Source organism: Lissotriton helveticus, chromosome 10, assembly GCF_964261635.1.
Source record: "Lissotriton helveticus chromosome 10, aLisHel1.1, whole genome shotgun sequence".
In the NCBI taxonomy this organism is placed as follows: Eukaryota; Metazoa; Chordata; class Amphibia; order Caudata; family Salamandridae; genus Lissotriton; species Lissotriton helveticus.
Window position 1 is genome coordinate 291,514,941 of NC_136071.1, and position 22,865 is coordinate 291,537,805.

The window sequence follows — 22,865 nt, forward strand, 5'->3', positions numbered from 1 at the left end:
GAAGAGTCTCTACCTGCAGATGCCAGTTGGTAAACCAGTACAAAAAAATACCTAGAAAGAAAACGTGTGTACCAATAGATAAGAAAATATTCAGGAACTCTGAAAAACAAAACATCAGAATCTACGTAAGAACTTTCTAGCGTCTGTTGCCTTACCTCATCTTGCGGCAAAGGAAAATTAAGTCAAAATTTAAGGAGATTGCACCACCAGTAATTTGTGCTGGAGCCAGTGTTTTTAATTAATCTAAATCCAGAAATTATTGGTTTAGCAACCATCTCTATTTATCCTCGACTCATACATGATAGGCTGTGAATCCCATGTTGATAAACAGGCACCTTTTCTGTCCAGTCTCCAATCCAGACCTGTTGGTTTCTCACCTTCCATAAAATCTTATTAACTAGAAATCCATTTTAATCCACTGGCATCCCTGCTGAACATTGATCTGTTATTCAGAATATGGAGTAATTTGCACAACTTCGATTATCCGTTTTGTACTTGCTGTGCCCTCAACTGTTCTCAAGCTGCTGAAAGATGTTAAACTGCTCGGTAAGAGATCCATATACATTTATTTCAAGTCGTAGCTGCATATCGTTACTTTGGTGTGAATTGTAATGTAAAGGGTAAGTATGATTCTTCAAAAAGATTAAAAACAAACAAGGGCGGTGTATAATGAGAGCTATGTATATTGTGCAAGTTAAACACAGGCTTTAGTGGCCTACGAACTTAATAGTTGTACAAGCGACTAACAGGAAACGTCCTGTGGCTAAGATTAGTCTGCTGCGTGACTCAGCTCGACACACCTTCTTGTCTCAAAAGGCAGCAGGCAGTTTCAAACTGTCCACACCTAGTAAAAGTTTTGTACTTTCCACAGATCCGCGAGCTACATTTTGCTGGGAACTGTCCCAAACAGGCTCAAATCCCACACACCCCATCACCACTCAGTCCAGGCTTCACTTCAAAAAAGACAAAAATGCTTACTTTACAGTTCGACCTTCACACAGCCGGAACTTTCAGTTTAGTATGTAGGTGGTCTACCAACAGACCACAATCTAGAACGAGCGTTCATTCTAGTAGGAGAGGGTCTATAGGGGCAAAAGATAGGGTGACCGGAATTTGAGATGAAAAAACCGGGACAGACGAGACATAAAAGTAGGGCTAGATCCTCTAGCCTTACTTTTATGTCTGGCCTGTCCCGATCTTGTGTAGCCTTGTAAAACACACAAAGACACACTGTCTGTGTGTGTGTGTGTGTATATATATATATATATATATATATATATATATATATATATATATATATATATATATATATACACATAAATAACACAAGGTATGGCAGGACCTCTATCCTAAGCCCCCTGCCCTTCATCCCCACTCTGTCTCCCTATCTGCTGCAGCATGCATGCAGCCTTACCCCGCCTGCACTGCCTGGAAGAAAGTAACAATGTACTTAGAAAGAGCATACATTTCAATTCTCCTTTCAGTATGAATTGACAGTTGTTCCAAAAACCGGGACATTTGTTTACAATTAAGGTAAGCGTCGGGACAGTCCTTTAATAACTGGGACTGTCCAGGGAAATCCGGGACGTCTAGTCACCCTAGCCTCCCTCCCCTGCTCTTACCTGCAGCCGTAAGAATCGCGGCAGCGCCCCCCCCGCCACTCTGACCTGTGGCTGCATGAATGGCCAGCCCTGCCACCGCTCTTCGATCAGGCCGCCGCAGGCACCAAACGCAGGGGCGGCCTAACTCTAGACATGCTAATGCCTTGAGATTACATGGGTACTGTCTGGTGTCTAATTTCAAGAGGGAAAACTCTGCAACTGTCTTTATCAAGGGTCTGTGATTGAATATAGCCTTAAAGACAGCCATGGCTTTAAGTGGGATAAAAAAACTGGGGGTGTGGGGGGCTCAAAGGGGCATGGCTGATATAATTAAGGTCATGGCTTAAAAGTACGTAAGCTGACAATCTATGCTTAGTTTAGCGTGCGTGCCGCCTGACTGGTATTTTGCTACTTCGGTCATTACAACCATACATAATACAGCAAGTAACATTACACTTACAACAAGCCAGTACTATTGGCTTTGTCAATGATTGTTAGTTGCATAGCATGAATAAGCAACAACCATGGCTACGTATTTATAGCATATTGAAAATGCTTCAGTTTTGAAATGGTGAAACTGTAAAAGAACTATAACGAGTCTCTTTGAAGTCAAATCACAGGCAGTGAAGGGTGGTACTTCTGCAGTTAAGATTTATTTTTTCATCATGATTAATGGAGAGCCCGATAGGGACCAGTCTTAGCATCTGCTTTTTAAAACTCCTGGTGCTGAGCACCAACAAGACCCGGCCCACTTAAAGCCCTGTAGACAGTCACTAAATGCCTGCTCCAGCGTTAAAGGCCCGAGCGGAAGCCAAGGGCCTTTAACAAGGGAGCAGGCCTTTAGTGGCCGGTACAGCCTAGCAGCAGCAGCCTATTAAAACATTCTGCCACTAGAGGACAGAATGTTCTAACAAATAAAACAAAGGCCTCTGAGCCAGAGGGGATTTACATCCGTTCGGGTTCCATGAGGCCTTTGTTCACAGCAACAGATGTTAACAACAAACATTGGAATGTTGGTGCTACGGGCTTTTACCAGCCATTAGAAGGCCGGAGCACTCCACTGTCTTCAATGGAGCTCCCAACATTTCAATGTTTAAATACAAGATGCGGCCTAGTTGTGGCTAAACTACCTGTTTTAGCACCTGGGTTCTAATCCTGCTTCCTGCACTTCTCCTGAAAACTACTTAATGTCACTGTGCCTAAAAAAACTTAGCATGTGTAAAATGCAGTGCAATTGCAAATATTTGAAATTAACTATGTGCTACATAAATACAAGTATATACATCCAAACCATGCCTCAGTTTTTGTTAATATCCCAGAAGTGACCACACTGCATCTAGCGCTCTTAGGCCTACGTTCCATGACCCACTTTCCACCAAGCTGCCTAGATGTTCCCAAAATGGTCAGAACCTCAGCCCACAGAGGAAGCATTGTCAAATAACTACCCCCTCCTCCTGGAAATACACTCATTTAAAAGCTGCTTATACTATGCATTATCTGGGCAGATAGTGAAGGCTATGGTGCTCCTCTCTTCCAGGAGCTCTATTAAAAGGTGCTCCTCCGCCCCCTCACCCCAGTATGCTGGCCTTGGTAGACTGTTTCTCAGAGCTTCTCTACTCCTGCCTGGGGGAGATCTGCTACTTCAGAATCCACTCCTTGGCCTAGATTGTGAAGCCATACAGCAGCCTCTAATCGAGAGGCCATGAGCTTCGGGTATACACTTGACCACAGGGACAAACCGAGCTCGAGATGGTGCAGGTCTGTTGCTGGAACATGAGACTGATCCCATATTGGCAGTTGTTGCTGCTGCTATCGCGCTGGTTTTGCTGCCTTCAATAACAAATCACCCTATGTCCTTACAGAACAATAGGTTAACCTTCTTCTCAAGACTAACCAAGCACTCCAGCCTGTCAGCAAACAGCAAGGAGCACAGCATACCTCACCATTGAACTCCAAGTGGTGGCTGACCAAATTCGGACCCACACCTAGAACCTCGGACTAATCTTCAAAAGAGAATTGGGCATAACCGCACAAGTCAACGCAGTCATCAAATCATGCTTCCACACCCTGAAGATGCTGAGGAAGCTCATCTAATGGGCCACAAGCAATAGATTACAGAGAAACTCACTTGGACAGTCGCATCTTCTCCCACCAAACACCAAGACACCTATGCTCCTGCAGGACTTCTACTCGCATAGCTCCCATGCATACACAGAACCAGATCAGGAGAATGGGCATTCTCTTACATCGCACCCTGAGCATGGAATGAGCTCACACTCCACAGCAGAGCCTCCTATTTTATTTTTTTATTCCACAAGAAGCTGAAGATCTGGCTTTTTAATTAACCACCCTACCATAGGCTGGTATAGGTACACATACCAGTTCAGCACCAGGAAACCTCACATGTGATAGTGCACTTTACAAATACTCATAATGTAAAAAATCAATTGAAAGCTTCGAAAATATGAAACATTTCTTTGCGATTTTTAGTTAGACACTAACAAAGCAAATCATTTTAATATAGGCAATAGGAGTCTAAGAATTGGGCACCCGTTCCTAGGAGTTGTTTGACATAAAATGTAAAAAGCTTAACTATATCCCTAATTGGTATATGCCATGTGGAGTCCCGAGGCAGACCAGTACGCGTCCTCGCCTTGGGTGCAAGCTCTCCTCTATTAGACAATTATTATTTTGCCTGCCTTCACTAAAAATGGCAGCCAAAAGAGGCGAGATTTCGCAATTTGTTACATTATGCAGTATAGTGATTGAAAGTTGACATGCAAATCAATATGTAGCTCTCCAGGTGGCTAAAAACAGGTATGTGAAGTGGCATCTAGTTGCTAGTAGATGGCGTTTGTTCCTGAAAAGAACTGAACCAAGCCGAGTTAGCTTTTACGGGTTCCCGTAGTAAAGAGATTAAGCACGCTACAATCAAGATACTCTCCAATTCAAATGCTTTTGACTGACCGCTCTACTTTACAGGTCGGGGCTGTGAATATTGCCCAAAGAGCACACAAATCTGCATTATTTTTTTGTCTGTAAACCAGTAGCACCAGTAGCTTACTAAGGACTGCCCATGGCATGCAGCTTTGAACTAAAACTTACACATTACAGCTGCCAAGTAGAGTGATCCCATGTCATATGTGACACCTTTGCAAGCAGTCCTGGTTTTTTCGACAACAATGCTTTGCCTGGGAGAATTTGTATCCATATTTTCAATGTAGAAAGTAGAACTAAGTCCTAAAATGCAATTTGAAGATGGCTTAAAAGTAAGTACTGCCTGACTGTGTTCTACTTGGCATGGATTTACTGGCAGGGTGTTTACGGATGGAGCAATTCATTCAAGGCTGCTACACTTAATTTAACCATTTCAGTTTACATCACATCATTGTTACCTAAATTCATAGCATTGTTAATGCTGTCAACTAAGTACTGCATAAAAGCTCTAGTACATGTACCATGGTTGATACTATTATACAAAGTCTTTGCCAGATGCTGGAGAGAGGAGTTTTATCCACCTACGGCACTAACTTTAGACTCTCGTAAAGTGGAGGTTGTCACCCATAGGGGACTGTTTTCAGATTCTCCTAAGGTGAGTAGTGTACATCATCAATCATTCGTTAGGAGGACACAACACAGTTATGCCAGAGTTTGAGTTTTTTACGAAGGAACCTTGGCATTCTCCTTAAACGTATCCAGCATTACTTTTTGCACTGGCATTCTTACTAAGAAGCAAAATGTTTGTACTGAAACTCCCATGACAAAAAAACTCTTGCCATTGGCACAGTTAAGGGGTAATAGCCACTTCATTGACGTCAGTCAGGGTGAAAGATTTTGCATTCAGGCCAGGTTAGGACTCGAAGGAATGAAATAAAAAACATATTGCTTTGAAAGAGAAGTGGATTATAATTTATTCTGCAGCAAGTGGCTTACTTAAAGGTGCACATAGGCTAGTTGCCTTGACCCGCAATATTAGGCGCTGCAAGCACTTTGGAGGAGATTTGTGGGATTGGGCACACTGCCCCCAATCGTGTTGCCTATCATAGAGGTCGTGCAAATTGTATTATTACGATTTTCACAAACCAAAAATTATTTTTGCACCACTCCCAGATTCTGCGACCGTAAAACACATGCCGCACATGCAACACACTCTGCTGCATCTCTTGCCATTCCCCTCCGATCATTACCCTTAACTTCTCGCCATTCTCCTAGCACAACTCATTCAAATGCATCTTTCATCCATGAAACCAATTGTTCACATGTCAATTTGACAATTAACTCTCGCATTAACATACCCACCCATCCAAACAATAACAAATATAAGCATGCCAGTCATTATAAGAATCAGACCTTCATCAATACTGGTTCCGTTTGACTCTGACATTTCAGGAAGTTTTAAACAGAGTCTCTGGGGTGTGGCTCAATGGTTAGAGCGGCAGACCCTGATGCAGAGGTCTAGCCCGGGACCAGGGTTCAATTCCCCGCCTCGGCGGGTCTTGGGCTCAAAAATTCCACGGACCTGATAATTCTCGCCTTGGTGCCTATTCCAATCATGGAGTCCCACTCTGCAACTCTGGGCAATAGCTTGCTTAATCTCCACAACGGCCCCCAGAACGCTAAGGATGCCTGGCCTCCACCTTGGGGGTGCCCAGGAGTGGACACCTCACAGGGAAAGCCAGGATGGGTTCCACAGCGGTATTCGTACAAGCGCCTTGAGACCCTTGCGGGTGAGTAGTGCGCTATACAAGTATCAATTTACATTTTTTTTTTCTTGCGATGAGGAGAGACCCTCCAATGGAATTCCCCAATCTGACACCTGGCTGTAGGAAGCATATACAGATTTGGGGGCGAAGCAGCTTGACCCAGATTTGAGGTCCACTGTCCCTCCCTGTGTAAATTAAGTAAAGTGGCGTGAAGCAGACTGAAACCCTTTGGTTGCTACACAGTTGTCAGCATGTGGTAATGTAAGCCTGAGAGATCCTTCACTTTACTAAACACTTCTTAGACACAGACCAGTGTATATTGAGCTACTTTGCTTTCTTTCAGTACATAGAACTGGATACTGTGACTTTCCTACTGGCTAGGAAAAGGCTGAATGCATTATCTGAAGACCAGCCCTGTTGTTCACCTTGCCAATAGGAAAGCCTCCAGACAATCAAATGAGTTCGGAGAGGTGGACACAACATTTTGAATTCTCTTACCCCTCATCAGAGACCAAAAGAGGGCTACCTCAAAAATCCACTTCTAAACTGCAGATAAGTGGTGTTTGTCTGGCAAACATACACTCTCCACTCACCAAATGTATATTATTTTGCTCTTCTGTAACCTTGCTACTTTGGCAGAGGTCTAGAACCTAGTTGTTTTTAAGTCACAAGGCAAGAGAAAGACCTATGTAGTCTAGTATGAGCTTCCTGTGTCTAGGGTTGATACCAAGTTGTTGTGGGTCAAAGTCTAGTATGCTCCACTTTATTATCAAGGCTGGCCTTGCATAAGCATGGAGCCACGGACTGGGAATCTAAAATTACACACAGAAACTGATTTTGATCAAACTTCGCAACACTTTTCTTCTTGTAGGTTACCATTGGATGGCAGTACTGATTGCAACAGTGTTTCCTTTGTTTTAGACAGTTTTCTGTATTTGCAATCAGTAACCATAAAGGTTTGCAAACCAGATACAAAGATATCTTCTTTTAGAGAAGGGAGTGGGATCTACTATTTTAAAGTAGCGCTTGCGAACAAGTAGTTAACAGTACACTGTGTCAAGCACTACGTACACTATTCAATCCTTCTAATATTGTAAGGTAGTGAATGTGTATCTATAAGAGCTTTCTTACCCTGTTTGTGGCCTAAAATACTTTCTCAAGAGTTGAATAAGTGACTACTCCAAATGTATCCTTAATATCGCGCTGCACAGCCCTGGGATGTCAACAGACACATTTCTTGGGAGTTTTGGAGACAAGGTGGAGTTTGTGGTCGACTCACATGCCAGTAAGACAGGATAGGGAGCGAAAAGTGTTTCTCGTTCAATTGGTGGTAAGTGGACAGGTCAGGAGAATAAATTACCTATAAATGGTTTACAAATGTTAGTAGACTCTTGTGAAAAACAAGTTTAGTGAAAAGGAGGAAACAAGTGCGAACAGTTGAGACTGGACAGCATTTCGGCAGTTTAGTGCATAAACTGGAAGAGAGGTATCTGATAAAAGAAGCTGGTGGAATTAACTAAGAAATATTGATAGTATTGTGTGGACCATCAGGTAATGGCATGGTTGAAAGTGTATTGTTTGCAACAGTAGAGTTATAATTCGCACATCACCATAGGTGTTGGGGAAGGGTGCAAGATTGATACAGTTGAACATACCAGAAATTATCAATTAAACCAAATATTGGCATATGTAGGTTGCTGGGGAGTTGATCTATCCAACAGATCACCTTATTTGTGCTTACCTGATAATGCTGGTATTATGGCCCATCAATAGTCACCTCTTTAGCCAGAAGCGGTGAAAGCGAAAACCAAATAATTCACAGACTTAACAGTAGATGATCTATGTAGCACCCTACCACATACAGGATGATATGAGTATATATGGGCTTTAGGTGTGGAGCTTATGCATTTCGAAAAACCTTATCAGTCCGTAGAAGAATGGAAAGTAAAAACATTCTTAAAGTACATAAACAATGCATGTTAATATGTTTTTACTTTCAAGAATGTTCAGTTTCCGATTATTTTGTGGCTGTGAACAGTATCCAGTGTCTCCAGCCGGTGACCTTGGCTCATCGATGTATTGGGTTACGATACCCTTTTATAGTAAGCAGTGTGCTTTCTACGATTTTATTTCGATTTAGACTGAATATTTAATTTGTTGCCAGGATTCGAACTTGTGACTTGCAGATCACAACAGATAAAACCTGTGACAGTATGACACACAGAAGCATTTTAGCGATTAGAATAATGCCTTCTAGAAAACGATGGAGCAAGCACTTTTGTAACAGACCTCAAGTTCACATCCTCTCATGACCACACTGTTTCCAGACCCCATCAATCCACTATATCCCCTTCACCATTCACTGCCGGGGGCTGGGACTTTAGGGCACTTTCAAAGTACACATGTCCAACATCTCAGCAACTTCTGATATGACATATCAGAAAGTACTCAGTTCACCCTACTAACGTTATCAATTTCTACATGAATAATGTAATTGAATCGCGCAGAATGGAGAACTTGATTGGGTTGACTAATATTTCAATAGCTTACAATCTGGTTCACTCTGGCAGATTTGGGTTTAAGAACTGATCCCTTAGAGATGAGCAGATTCTCACAGATCATGTTACTCTACTGGGAGGGTCACCATTTTGAAAGAAACAGTGTGTCTGCTTAATAGGACTAAAGCTTTAGCATGTTCCTTTGCGTCATAGGCTTCACCTTCACCAGAGGCAAACCTAAACCAATTTCGAATTGTAAAAGTAGATTACACCCACGTATGCACCATGCACAACAAAACAGTTTTTTTAAGGATTACTGCCTGCTCCATGAACAATATGACTTGGGAGCTGGAAAGTAACTGATTTTATTACGATACACATTTGTGCAAAATAACTACAAATACATTTCATCACTTTAAGGACATGTTTTTACAAAGGGGAAGCCCTCCTCAACAATCAAGGATAGCACAGAGGATATTTTATGAGAAACAAGAAGAGATTTTAGGGAGTGGTCTTAACCATAATTGTTCACACTCTGCTTCTTATTACACACCTGTATGTTTTAAATTCAGTGGGGTTCATGGCCAAGACAAAGTGAGCTACAAGTCAATGGAAAGACGAAGTGGTGATGAAATGAGGGTCACATGTCATACCATGAAGTCTCTGCAAAGGGACAAGGAGAGAAATAGAGCTATTGGTGTCCTGCTCCTCCTTCAATTATTTCTCATTCTGTCCTACTGCACTCCCCGATATACAAATAGATGTTTTCATCTCCAGCAGTCAGAGATGGGTGACTGTGAATGTCAAAAACCTGACTGTATTACAGATATACTGATACAGCCACACTGATGATGCAGCAGTTCTTGACACATAACAAAGTCCCCAACATTCAATGACTGCAACTTAATTCTTAACAAGACTAATAAGATAATCCCAATGCAAGTCTCAACGTACTGTGTTGCAGTTGCCACTAAATCAGAAGGATAAGTTGTTCTTTGGGTTCCAGCCGCCGCGGAATAGCGCTTTGGAAATTATATGCACCTCCAAGCAAGGGCTGTCTAGCTGTTCCAAACATGGAGCTCTATTACTTGACGAAATGGCTCGCAGGACTACATCTAAAAGAAACAGCATTGACACTTCCATCATGGTCACACTCCCAGATTTACCATCTGTTTCATCCAATGGCTCGACCCCACACCCCATCTCCGACCTATCTAGCCTTGGCTCTTTGCTGTCACAAACGCAGCCTATATCTCAGCAGGAGAAAAATGCCATACACCCAGCATTGCCGCTCCTGGGGACCCAAAGAATAAAAGGGGTACTCCCAATAATACACTTTCACACTGGCATGCCACCGGGATACACACGTTTGGTGACCTTTACGCGGACAGTACTCGGATACCTTTCTATAGTCTATCTTGCAAGCACGACCTGCCGACAGGTCAATTCCTACTACACAATTCAATCATTCGAGCTCTTACAATGGCATGGGGGGGACATGAATACAGAACCAGAAATGCACCTGCTGATTCAGTACTTACATGTAATGGGCAATGGAAGTTACATAATACATTGGCTGGCAGAGGCTTTACTAACACACACTCTACAGCCTCGGACGTCCCTCTGCACTCGGTGGGAGGGGACGGCAACTGTGACACGATCCTGGCCAGCCCTATGCAGGGATCACGGAACGCCAAATTTCGAGTTATTCAGACCTACATCATACATAGGGCATAAATATCCCAGACAAACTAAACAACTACTTTCAACTAACTAAGTCAGCTTGCCTGAGATGTATGCAGGTATACGTCAACTTACTACACATGCTATGGTACTGGCCCACATTACAACTATACTGGCAAGACATGACGGCAGCACTGGCAACATACACTGATATACCGCAAATGCACACATGGGAAGAATGCATATTGGGCTTATTTCCTAGGTCCAAGAAGCACAAAGGCCTTTCCAGATTCACATGCTTGGGTCTTATTGTAGTTAAAAGGCTAAGAACCAAACAATGGAAAAACAAACACTCCCCTGCCCTCGCCAGCCAGAAAAACTCACTAGTGGTATGGGAAAAGACAGAGAGCACAGCACTGCACAGGTAGGAGATAGCAGGTTGGCGTAAATACCCCATTGTGCAATGCTGGGACACGCTATTGTGGGAGCTAAAACAAATAAACCAATAATTAGATAGTAATAACTTGCTAGATGGCGACGGAATAAGGACAGCTGCAAACTCCTAAGCGACACATGACTCTGGTAACACACACACACAATTCCGCACTGACATCATACGGGAGAGTGCAGTGGATACATCTAGGGACTAGAACGACTTCAACTTTCTGTTTATTCTGTACTTTGTGGAGGGAACCTTTTTTTCTGGACTGGTGGAAACTCTCATGGCACAACTGTTCATAATGACATGAAAGGAGTCTGATGTGTTAGTTTGTGGTAACAAGTTTATTTTAATGTTAATATGCATTGCACTATTATATGTACTAAAGACCACACGGGTCCAACCTGGTCGCAGTGGGCATATCAGCTCATACTTATGCCGGGACATGGCAAATAGCAGAAATAAGTGATACCTACGTTTATCCTCACTGGGCACAAAAGACATATTGTAACTGTTGCCAATGATTTGAGAAACGTGACATTTGCCTGACACAACTAACAGATTCAAACTGTAATGATTTGCTAATACATTAAATATGTGCCGACTTTATATGCCTGACCCCATTGTCTATCTTTTACCATGTACCATGTGAAGTCTATCAATAATATAGAAATGCAAATAAAGAAATGTACACAAAAAAATATAAGTATAAGTTGTTCTTTTGTGGTGGAATAGCTGAAAAGCTTCAAATGTTCACAGTCACATCAACTACCTAGGAGCACCCAAAAGCTAAAATGGGTTTCTGACTCTACAACTGAATTCATATGACTAACAGTCAAACAAGCTCTAAGATGTTACTGCCTTATCCTGGAAATGTTCCTTAATGAACTCCCAGAGAAAGTTACTCACAAATAAGATTCTCTTTAGATCGGTACCACCAGCTATATTTACACTTTCTAACCATGGAGGTACTAGCTTCTGACTTGAACCTTAGAATTCTCGTGGTTCACTTCGCAGCAATTTGCTGGATTTTTTGTACTGTGAGCGGCGCTTTGAGACCACTACCATCAAGACCACCACCATCAAGACCGCCAGGAAGTTCAAGCCTGGCCACGGCCACCAAGGCAGAAACCACCACCGAGACCACAAAGATAGCCCAACAATTACTGAGACTATCACAGGAACACCAATTTCCTCATGTCATACATGAAAATAATACTAAAGCAATCGTGACACGTTTCAAACAATATTTTTGACTGAGCTTCAAGATCTTGACTGTCCAGATTCAGTGTTAATATTCATAGTGAATACCATTTAGAGATCCCACATCAATACCATACATTACAATTATGAACTTAATTTTCCAAAATATACTGACCTTTACCATCAACTTCCCCAGGTCTTGGGTTCCTTGTAGTGTCTGCAATGAGAGAAATTCCGATGAGAAGTAGGCCTTACTAAACTCAGACAACATTGCACTTAAGCAAATATCTCGGGGTCTATGAAGTAAATGTTTGTTATTAACAATTAAGGAAATGATAAGAATGCTGTTGCCTAGAAGCGATAATATTAAACACAACAGACCTTGATGAACTGTCATGCTAGATGTAAATTACAGGCAATATGTAAAAGTTACTCAACATGTTACTGTATGTGATAAGTCCTTTGATTGGCTGCTTACCAATTTGATTAAAAGTGCTTTCGGCTTAATTGTCTTTCAAACATGACTTTTGAGTAAAAATACATATTTAGAAAAAATAGAAAAGAGGGTGAAGAAAGGAGGAAGGACAGGAAAAAAGACAGGTAAATGTTCATATTGGGTTTCCTTCTAGTTTTAACTTGTATGGGGACGATCTCAAGATGTTTGTTTCAGGTTTTCTTAAGACATGCTTTTACAATTGTATTCCAAAGCAGTGGTGGTCGGTCCTTCTACTTGTACTGGTCTTCAGTCACTGTTCTCGTCTGTCCCAGGTTGTTAATCAGGTACCAGCCAAGGAGTCTCCTTACAGCCTCGGATAGAAAGCGGAGCAGGTAGCATATGATCTCATCAGTCTAGAGCTACTATTTGGTTGCTCCCTATTTGATCTTCTTTGCTCTGACTGATTCATAGAGGGAACAGTTCAACAAGAAATGGGATAGGACTTCTGTCTGGCTACATGACCGTTTGTCAGAGACTGTCAGGCTACTTTACTTCCACAAAGGCATTAGCAGCAGTGCGCTACTTCTTACCATGGTAAATAAATTCTTATTCCTGAAGTTACTCAGAGCCTACAGGTATGGTTATGGAAAATAGATGAACGTACCAGAGAAGTCAACTGGTTTCATAGAAGTTCATTTGTACATAAATTATCCATTTTAAGTTGTTGGTTAGGGTCAGTCCTATATAGGAGAAAATGTTCGCTCCTTCAATCTGCGCTTCTCTGATGGAAAGAGTTACTTTTGTGCACTTGCTTTTCCTGGGAACCATATTCTTTGTTTACCTTAAATTTGTTTACCATGTAGCATTTTTCAATTGCAGACAGTTGTGCCTGAATCACTTTAGATATATGAACAAACAAAATTACGTCATTTTCATACGATAGGGAAGGCCTATTGTAGCTTTCAATTGAGGATACCTCTTGAGACACTTTCAGAGCTTCATCTTAGAGATCGTTGGTATAGAGTGAAAACAGTAAGGTGACAAGGAGGCATCCTTGTTTGACCCCACAGTCAAATGGTGAACTGTCTGCTCAGGCAACCGTTTTGATTTAATCTTACTGGTGAAGTCGTGTTAAATACAGAATTCTTAGAACTAAAATCAGGACAGGATCAAGGTATTATAGTGATATCTTCCGCCACAATCTTTGCCTTGAAAGAAGGTTGAAAACTGAGGTGAAAAGTAGAAAGGCATCTTATTGGATATGCAAAACTACTAAAACGTGGTTTACTGTTGACGGACTGTTAGAATATACCCTGTCCAAGCAGATGCCACAATCCTAGTCAGGGTAAGTCAGGTACACAACCTAATTAACCTGTGCGCACCCTTGGTAGCTTGGCAGAGAGCAGTCAGATTTAACTTAAGAGGCAGATGTGTAAATTATTCGTACATACTTTAACTGAAGTAACAGTGAAAACACCACAAAGACTCTACAACAGTTTAGTAAAATAGACAATATTTATCTGAGTTCAATAAGAGCAAAATGAGAAACATCCAATAAGTATAAGTCGAGATATGAATTTTCAAAGATTAAATCCTAGCACAGTGCTTAGAAGTCAATAGCGCTAAAAGGTTAATTAAGGTTACGCTAGACCGGGGTAAATCTGCGCCTGAGTCGTGCCAGAGTCCTGCCCGTCTGCGCCCGTCAGCGTTCCGGGAGCGGACGGGGCAGGACGGCTGGTTGGCTCTACTTTTTGTCAGGTGCATTACTATCGTCTGTCCTGAGTATGTCTTATAGTTACTCTTCTGAAACTCTTTTAACTTTTCGTCCTCATGTAGGTCGTTGCCACTATGTCTTCCCCGGTAGTCGGGCGTTAAGCAAAGGCTGCCCCAATTGTGGTTGGCGCCTTTTGAAATGTGAAAAGGCCACCCCGATTTTTAAACCACCTCCTATCGTCTGTTTACTCCTTAATACGCGCTCCCTTGGCGGCCACGCGCCTGATATTTGGAATTTGTTGTACAACTCTAATGTATCCTGTCTTTTCCTGACTGAAACTTGGTTAAGTGACTCATCGACTCCCGATTTAGTCAACGCCATCCCTCCCGATTATTCCATCTTTAGGAGAGATAGAGCGGCGGGACGAGGAGGCGGTGTGGCTATTATAGTCAACAAACGGCTGCACTGCACCACTTTTCCGGTTGACAACATTCAGGAGACAGAGGCCCTTGGCTTTACACTCCATCTCTCCTCATCTCAGGCCTGTACCGGTATTGTTTTATATAGAGCTCCTGGCCCTGTAGGTTCTTTTTTAGATGAACTCCAAGTAGCACTTTCAGTCCCGTGCCTAAAATCCGAACACCGTCTACTGCTCGGTGACCTAAATATTCATATGGATGACGCTACTAATCCAGATACTACTAAATTGATAGATATCACCACCATGCTGGGACTGTCACCTTTTATCCACGAACCTACACATAATAAAGGCCATACTCTAGACCAAGTCTTTTCTTCCCGTCCTATTGATTCTCAAGCGCCGCAGCCGGTGTTGTGGTCAGATCACTATCTGATTACCTTTTTCCTGTCCTGTGTTTCTCCCCCCAGAAGGAAATTTGTGAGTTCTTCTAAGCGTGTGTCCCGACCTTTTCATCTTCTCTCTAATGAGAGCCTATTACAGGCGATGGAAGCTGCACCCTGTATTTTATCGGGCAACGTAGAAGATGATCTAGCCTATTTCACCGACTGGCTCACGGCAAGATTGGCAGCTCTCGTTCCTGAGAAAATGACTAAGGTGGGTAATAAGAGGCTTTCCGGCCCTTGGTTTACTTCTCAGCTCAGGGAAGCTCGCCAAAATTGCAAGAGAGCCGAAAGAGCTTGGCGGAAGGACTACAACCCTTCGGCAAAAGCCACATTTAAAACTCTGACTAGATCTTACCACAAATTGATTTGGAATGAGAAAAAACTTCATCTGGAACGTCGTATTGACGATGCGGGAAACACAAGTAGGGAAATTTTCAAAATTGTTAAGGATTTTACTGCGCCGTCCCTGAGTACCTTGGCTCAATCCCATTCAAAATCTTGGCTGACGGAATTGGCACACTACTTCGTTAACAAAATAACGATTATTCAAGAGTCCCTTGCCAGTTACTCCAATGGTACTAAGGTGGATCAAACGGGTGCTCTTTCCCTCACTAACCCAGCTGTGGCCCACACTCTTTGCGAATTTCCCCCGCTAAGCCCTGATTCTTCGTTAGCCCTTCTTACTGGGCTAAAGTCTGGCTCACCTTTGGACCCTTGCCCGGTCTCCTGTCTTAAGAAAATAGCCCCAGTCTTAAATGGTCCTATCAACTCCATTCTTAATGCTTCTCTGTCTTCCGGTGTGGTTCCCTCGGCGTGGAGAGGTGCGCTTATTTTGCCACTCCTAAAAAAACCAACTTTAGACTCCACTGTTCATGCCAATTATCGGCCTATATCTCTCCTTCCTGCCTTGGCGAAGGTGGCAGAAAGACATGTGCACAGAGCGATCTCGGACTACATCGAAGAGAACGATCTGTTGCACAATACCCAATCCGGTTTTCGTGCAAACTACAGCACGGAGACCGCGTTGCTCGAAGTCACTGTCGCCATCAGAGAGGTGTTGGATGCGGGAGGAAAGGCCATGTTGGTCATGTTGGACTTGTCGGCGGCGTTCGACACCGTTCCCCACGAAACCCTCCTAATACGTCTCTGGGAATGTGGTCTGCGGGGGACGGTGTGGAACTGGCTTAAATCCTTCTTAGCCGACCGCCGACAAACGATCTGGGCGCCTCCTCACTCCGCAGTTATAGCACCTCTGGAAGTGGGAGTCCCCCAGGGGTCTATTCTTAGCCCCCTGCTTTTTAACATCTTTTTGGCCCCCCTTGCAGAGGTAGCGGAGTCCTTTGGCGCCCAGATCGTGTCCTATGCCGACGACACCCAACTCCTGTTTACCCATAACAGGAACGAGGTGTTTGACGGGAGCCGCATCAGAAGCTGTTTAGAGGCGGTCTTCGGCTGGTTCAGGGAGCATGGTCTAAAATGCAACTCCGATAAATCGGAGCTGCTTTTTTTTGGTTTGGCTTCTGAGCCAGATTGGAAAAGTTGGTGGCCTCAGGATTTGTTTCCACCTGCTAAGGCAAGCGTAAAAGCCAAAAATTTGGGTATTATGATTGACAATGATCTTTCTTATGGGCCCCAAATATCTAGCCTTTCGGGGAAATGTTTTGGCATCCTTCGGATGCTTAGAAAATTTTTGCCCCTGATATCCATCAAACACAGACGGATCATTGTTCAAGCACGTGTAGGGTCCAGATTGGACTACGCGAATGCCCTCTATCTGGGGCTTCCCAAGTACCTGGTGAGGCGGCTTCAAGTAGTCCAAAATTCAGCAGCCCGCGCCATCTACGGGCTCCCTAGACGTGCAAGTGCCTCTGTACTGCTGCAAGAGCTGCATTGGCTTCCCATAGCCAAGAGAGTTCAGTTTAAGAGCCTGACGCTGACTTTCAAAGCTCTTCATGCCATTGGTCCCAGATATATGAGGAAACGTTTGGCTCTCTATAAACCAAACAGAGCCTTACGGTCTGCTTCCCTGTCTAAAATGGTAGTCCCGGCCATCAAACGAGCTAGACAGGGCGGTCGCTCTTTTCACCATTTGGCTCCCCGTGCATGGAATGAGCTTCCGCTTTTCCTCAGACAGATTCCCTGTCTTTTGTCCTTTAGAAAGGCTTTAAAAACTTGGCTTTTTACCAGATAGGCTTACCATTTTCCTTTGCTGTTGTGTTGCCGTTTTGAAGGTTTCCTTCGCCAAAGCGCCGGGACACTCCTTCTGGAGTAGCTGTTGCGCTATAGAAGAACCAAAATAACATAACATAACATAACATAACAAATCCATATTTCAGGCCGACAGCGATGGAGTAGGCTAGCTACAGGACACATGCAGGGCCCACTGAAAAAGTATCTTTATATGGAGCAAACAAAGATGTCAAAAACTTGTACGTCGGTCCGATTCACACAGTTGGGTCAAAGCATCGCAGTGGGTGTTGACAGATCGGCACTATGTTGAAGTTAAGCTTCACAGTGGCGGATCAGCACTGTGATATCATCAAACCTCACAGTTGAGACTCACATCCTCTAATCGGCACTGCATCGTCGTCTGAGGGCACTGCGTGGGTTCCGATCAGCGCAAAGTGGTCACTGCTTCGATTTTTACAGAAACCAGCTGTATAAACCATTTCTGAGGCCAAGGACTGGGAGGGGCACCCCAGGCAAGGGTAGAACTCACTGATGGTGTAGTGTAGTTCCTATATTCCCAATAGGCTCTGCGCATTGGAATAATATAAACAGCAGTGTAGACGTAGGACTGAGGTCGACTGGGTCTCTACTGAATATGTTAGACTTAATTATGAATGCCAGCTAGCTCAGAGGTCCCTAGAAACTTTCTCGAATGTTCAGGAAGGAGTTAACTCCTGATTAGACAAGAAGGGATTAGTTTCTGACAACCGCATAAACATGACAACTTTGCTCCCCCCAGAATAAGGAGTATATCTCCAGAGTCGTGTGAAAACAATACATTATTTCACTCAGTCAATCGTGCATACTTAGTTTCACCAGAGTGCAGAGAATAGAGAGACGGGCGTTTTCAATAAAAGGTGTTATTTATTGAGCAGTCTTCTTTCTCATGCAAGAGAAATGAATTGCCACAATTGCAATACTTATAGTAAAGTAAAGTGCGTACAGTAAAAGGAGTATTATAAAATAATACTGTAAAAGCATTGATCTGGTTTCTTAGCCATATGATACTTTAAAATAGATAAAATATATACATAAAAACATTGACTAACGTACTCAACTGGTGCTTTTAAATACGCCTACCCCGGTGTACCCGACCTAAGCCTAATACGTGGGAAGGAGTAAGTAAGTAGCAGTTTAAGTTAAGTTGGTTTTGCCAAGGAATCTGAATCAAGAATTCTCTTAAGGGTTTAGTGAGCTCCGTACCTGGGTAATAGAATGCAGGAGGTCTGGTCTCTCTCTCTCTCTCTCAGGACTCTATATCCCAGCAACCCGCAAGGGTATCTGGAAACACCGGAGCTGGATTTCTCGGCAGGAGAAAAGACAGCGTCTCTCTCAGTGCGTCAAAAGGGAGGGGCGGCTTCCGTGGGCTCTCGCATCAGCTGGGCTCTCGGGCAAGTAGATAGCCGCTCTGCTCCAAACCACCGTGTGTTTGCTTAAGGCAACGTTGGTATATTTATACCTGAAAGGTGCCGGGTTTGACGTAAGGTTGGACATAAGACGTCACTAAGAACTGGCCGTTCTTTCAGTGCTCGCAGGAGTTCTTGGACAAATCAAAACAGGAGCATGGGGAATTCCCAGGTTGCTGGAGGTTTGGTTTGTTTAAAGAACGCGTTGTACTTTCTAGGAGTCTAGGGAAGTAGCCTTGCCTGATTTGGACTGCATGGGCTATGACTAAATATGGATATGGTTCTTATGCCTTTATAAGGATATTATTTATTATAACCACATGAGGGCATAAATCTGAAATATCGAATTAGGGTCCTAGATAGAAACACAACAATGGCAGAGTCCTGCAGCACCAGCAGAGTTGCAAGAAGTCTTTTGTGCTCCTCCGACTTCAGAGACCAGGAGGCAAACCAGCAAGCCCTTGAATACATTTGGGTTCAAGGATGTAGAGAGCAGGTCCAGTTCCTCTCACTCCCAGACAAGAAGCAGCAGGCCAATGCAGCAGAGAAGGTAGCAAGTGGCATTCCCTCCTACAGCACAGCAATCAGCAGTCAGAAGGCCAACACAGCAAGGCAGGTTGCAAAGTGACAGTCCCCTGTGCAGAAAAGCAGCTCTACTTCTAGGCAGAATGTCCTTGGTTCCAGCAAAGTTCTGATTTGGCGGTGTCAGGGATCCAGTACTTATACCCTAAAGTGCCTTTGAAGTGAGGGAGAATTCAAAGATGACTTTGAAGATCACAAGATTCCTGCTCTTCCCATCCTGGATTCAGACTCACTACAGGGGGGTATGCAGCTCTTCGTGTAGGGACAGGCACAGCCCTATTAAGGTGCAAGTTTCGGCTTCTCCCTACCAATCTACCTTAGGAAGGCCTATCAGCCTGGTGAAGGGCCACCAGGAAGCAAAATGCACACCCAAACTCCCTTTGTGTGACTGTCTGGAGGAGATACCCAAAGCCCAGCTGTCAACCAGACCAGACCAGACGTACATTCAAAGACAGGCAGAGGCACAGAATGGTTAAAGTAAAAAAAAGCCCACTTGCTACAAGTGGCTTTTCACACTTCCCCAGAAGTTGATTTTAGAGTGCGAGTTCAGAGACGCCAAACTCCAAATCTCTATAAATTCCCAATTGAAAATTACACTTAAAAGAATTTTCATGGCAATCACAATGTTGACCTATGAGAGAAAGAGTCCTTGCAGCAGTGAAAACAAATTAAGCATTTTTCACTCCCAGGATATGTAAACATCGAAAGTAACCATCCTACCTTTTAAATACACTGCACCCTGCCCATAGGGCTGCCTAGGGCCTATGCTAGAGGTGTCTTATGTGTAATAGGGGGGAATAATTGGGCCTGGCAAGTGGATTAACTTGCCAGGTCAAAATGGCAGTTTAAAACAGCACACACAGGTTGTACAGTAGCAGGCCAGAGAAATGTTTAAAGGGCTACTAAAGTGGGTTGCACAATCAACAGCATCTAATTTACAGGCCCTGGGAACATATAGTGTACTTAACTAGGGCCGTATACGTAAATTAAATATACCAACTGTGGGTAAGCAAATGTTACCATGTTTTGAGTACAGAGCATATGCACTTTAGCGCTGGTTAGCAGCAGTAAAGTAAAGTGTCCAGAATCCTAAAGCCAGCAAAAATGAAGTGAGCAACACAGATGGTCGGAAGGCAAAAAGGTCGATGAAACCACTGGTTAGTTCTCGAGATAGAAGTATCATATTGGAAGTAATACCCTTGATGTCACAAAGGAGGCAGTTGTGGTCCCTTTGGATTCTCCAGGATATCTTCCTAGTCTTCGGCTAGGAAGAGGATATAATCCAAGTGCTCCTCGTGTATTGCATGTTGGGAGTGCAGTATCATTTTCAGTAGACCGATCTGAAATCAAGTATTCACTTGCACATAATGTTTTCAAGAGAAGATAATTTGTAACGGTTGTGGATGATCGAAGGAATGCTTAGTATATTTTTTCAGTTTGGCTGGATGACCAGAATGGTTTCCCATCAGCCCATTTTCTAGATGATGTCTCTGAAGAACATAAAGGGTTTAGTGTTCGCAGGCTGGTTTGTTTCTTTGATTGTGGAGAGTAGCTTTAGGTAGCCAGACTTACTTGACAGCTGGGCGTAGACATTTATTAATCATTTTCACTCCCAGGATATGTAATAAATAAGACATTTATTAATTATTTTCAAGACAGTTTTATCTGGTAGATTGACGTTGCACACTCGGAGTTTTTGGTTTTCTGGAGTCCGAACAGCTTTCAATCACAAGTGATGGGGGCGTGTCCAAGATAGCAACCGGAGCGGACACAGCTTAGAGATCTCCGCTGCCTGCCTATAAAATATCTTGAATAATTCTGCCCATCCCAGTCGGCACCTCCCATTAAATACCAAAGGGTAACACTAATACTGGAGGGTCGTGAGCTTTTTCGCCACCCAGAATCAAGGCCTTAGGCGGTCCAGGCTTGGTGGGCCTCCGACGATAGAGGGGACCGGGAGAATTTATGGCAGCCGTTGCAGCCGACCTGATTGGTATGACGGACAACACATCTGCCCCCCCCCCCCGCCCTCGTTCTGCTGTCGCAGAGCCCCCCGCTCTGAAGTCCTGTTCGTGGAGAGAATGGATGGCACTGCAGGCTGGCCTGGCCGGAAGAGAGGTGGTGCCGCAGCCTGGCGTGGCCTGCAAGGCCTTGGACAGGAGGAGACGTGCCTTCCCGCAGTGAGACTGTTGCTGGCCAAAAGGTGTAGAGGAGTCAAGCCCATCAGTCCCTATGCCGAAGCCTTGCCGAAGTGAGCCCTCCTCGGGAGGTGGAGTGGCTGGGGTCCAGAGCTACACAGGAGCGCTTGAGAGGCAGAGGAGGCGGCCTGCGTCCGCCTCCGAGCCCGGACGAGAGGGGAGTGGCAGCTGGGCCCAGTGGAGCAATCCTTGCTGGCCTCCGCGTGAGATAACATCAGAAGCGTGCGCCCAGGAGGTGCAAAATAATTTGATCCAGCGGTCCGGACGCCAAGGCCTTGGCGAGTGGGTCTCTCCCAGGGGGAGGGGAGGGGAGGGGGGGGGTGGTGGTGGTGAGAGGCCAGGCCCAAGCACGTGGAACAGGGATGTGGAGCAAGCGGACCGCATCTGTCCCTGGGCAGGGTGAAGTGAGGCCGCTGGGCCTGGCGGACAGAGGAACGAATCCTAGAGGCCCTCAGGGGAGCCAACAGAAGCGATGCCCGGCTGTGACTGGGAACCCTGGGAGGACGCTGACACTGTGCACCTTGTCCCCCCCTAATCGGCAGTGGTGCCCCCTCAACCCCGGCGGAGCGGCTAACTGAGGTGTCTTTCCTGCTGCCCCCCTCCTCCGGAGAGGGGCAGTCAGGGACAGACGTAGCGGACTGAGCGCTGGGTCCATTAGGAGAGCAGCTGGACGGCATGACGAATAGTACTCGGGAGGCCCAAATGAGCCACGCCTGGGCACCTCGGAGCGCAGAGGCTGAAACAGAATTTGGACGTATTCGCTTGGGCGTTCCAGAGGCCAGTGCAACGTTATCTCGCATCCCCCCCACCCCCCATGTGCAGTGAGAATTACAGTTGTCCGGACTACGTACAAATAGGGACATATGATCAGCAGGAGACCCCCCACAGCCTGGTAAAGAGCTGCACTATGGGCAAGAACAGACCTCAGAGAGGGGTGCAACAAATGAAAATCGATCACTCCAAGGGTCAGAGGGCACCTCCGAGACCGGACCCTCGGCGGGGGGCACCATCGGGGGATGACAGGGTACAGCCGGAACCCATGGGAGTTATTGAAGCTCCCAGTGCAACCATCCAGGCAAAAATAGACAAAGTTTCGCTGGACATCAGACTGCTGCGAACTGACCTTCACACGGTTGCAGAGCGCTAGCTAGCCACAGAACAAACTGTTGGTGACCTCCAGAACGAAGTTCCTACATTAAAGGCAACACTAACAGACCTATTGCTTAAGACAGCAGCCCTGGAGCACCAGGCAGAAGATGCAGAGGGGCACTCCTGAAGGTGCAACCTGCATTTTGTAGGATTCCCAGAA

General features: G+C 44.5%; 1 protein-coding gene across 5 annotated transcripts in view; it reads right to left on the minus strand.

The window, feature by feature from the left end:
- GUK1 (guanylate kinase 1) overlaps window positions 1-22,865 on the minus strand; it is a 177,865-nt gene that overhangs the window by 66,094 nt on the left and 88,906 nt on the right. For all 5 annotated transcript variants that reach the window (XM_078665321.1, XM_078665323.1, XM_078665325.1 and 2 more), the window contains exon 3: window positions 12,303-12,344. In XM_078665321.1, the coding sequence (XP_078521447.1) occupies window positions 12,303-12,344 (42 nt within the window). The remainder of the gene's footprint in view (window positions 1-12,302; window positions 12,345-22,865) is intronic.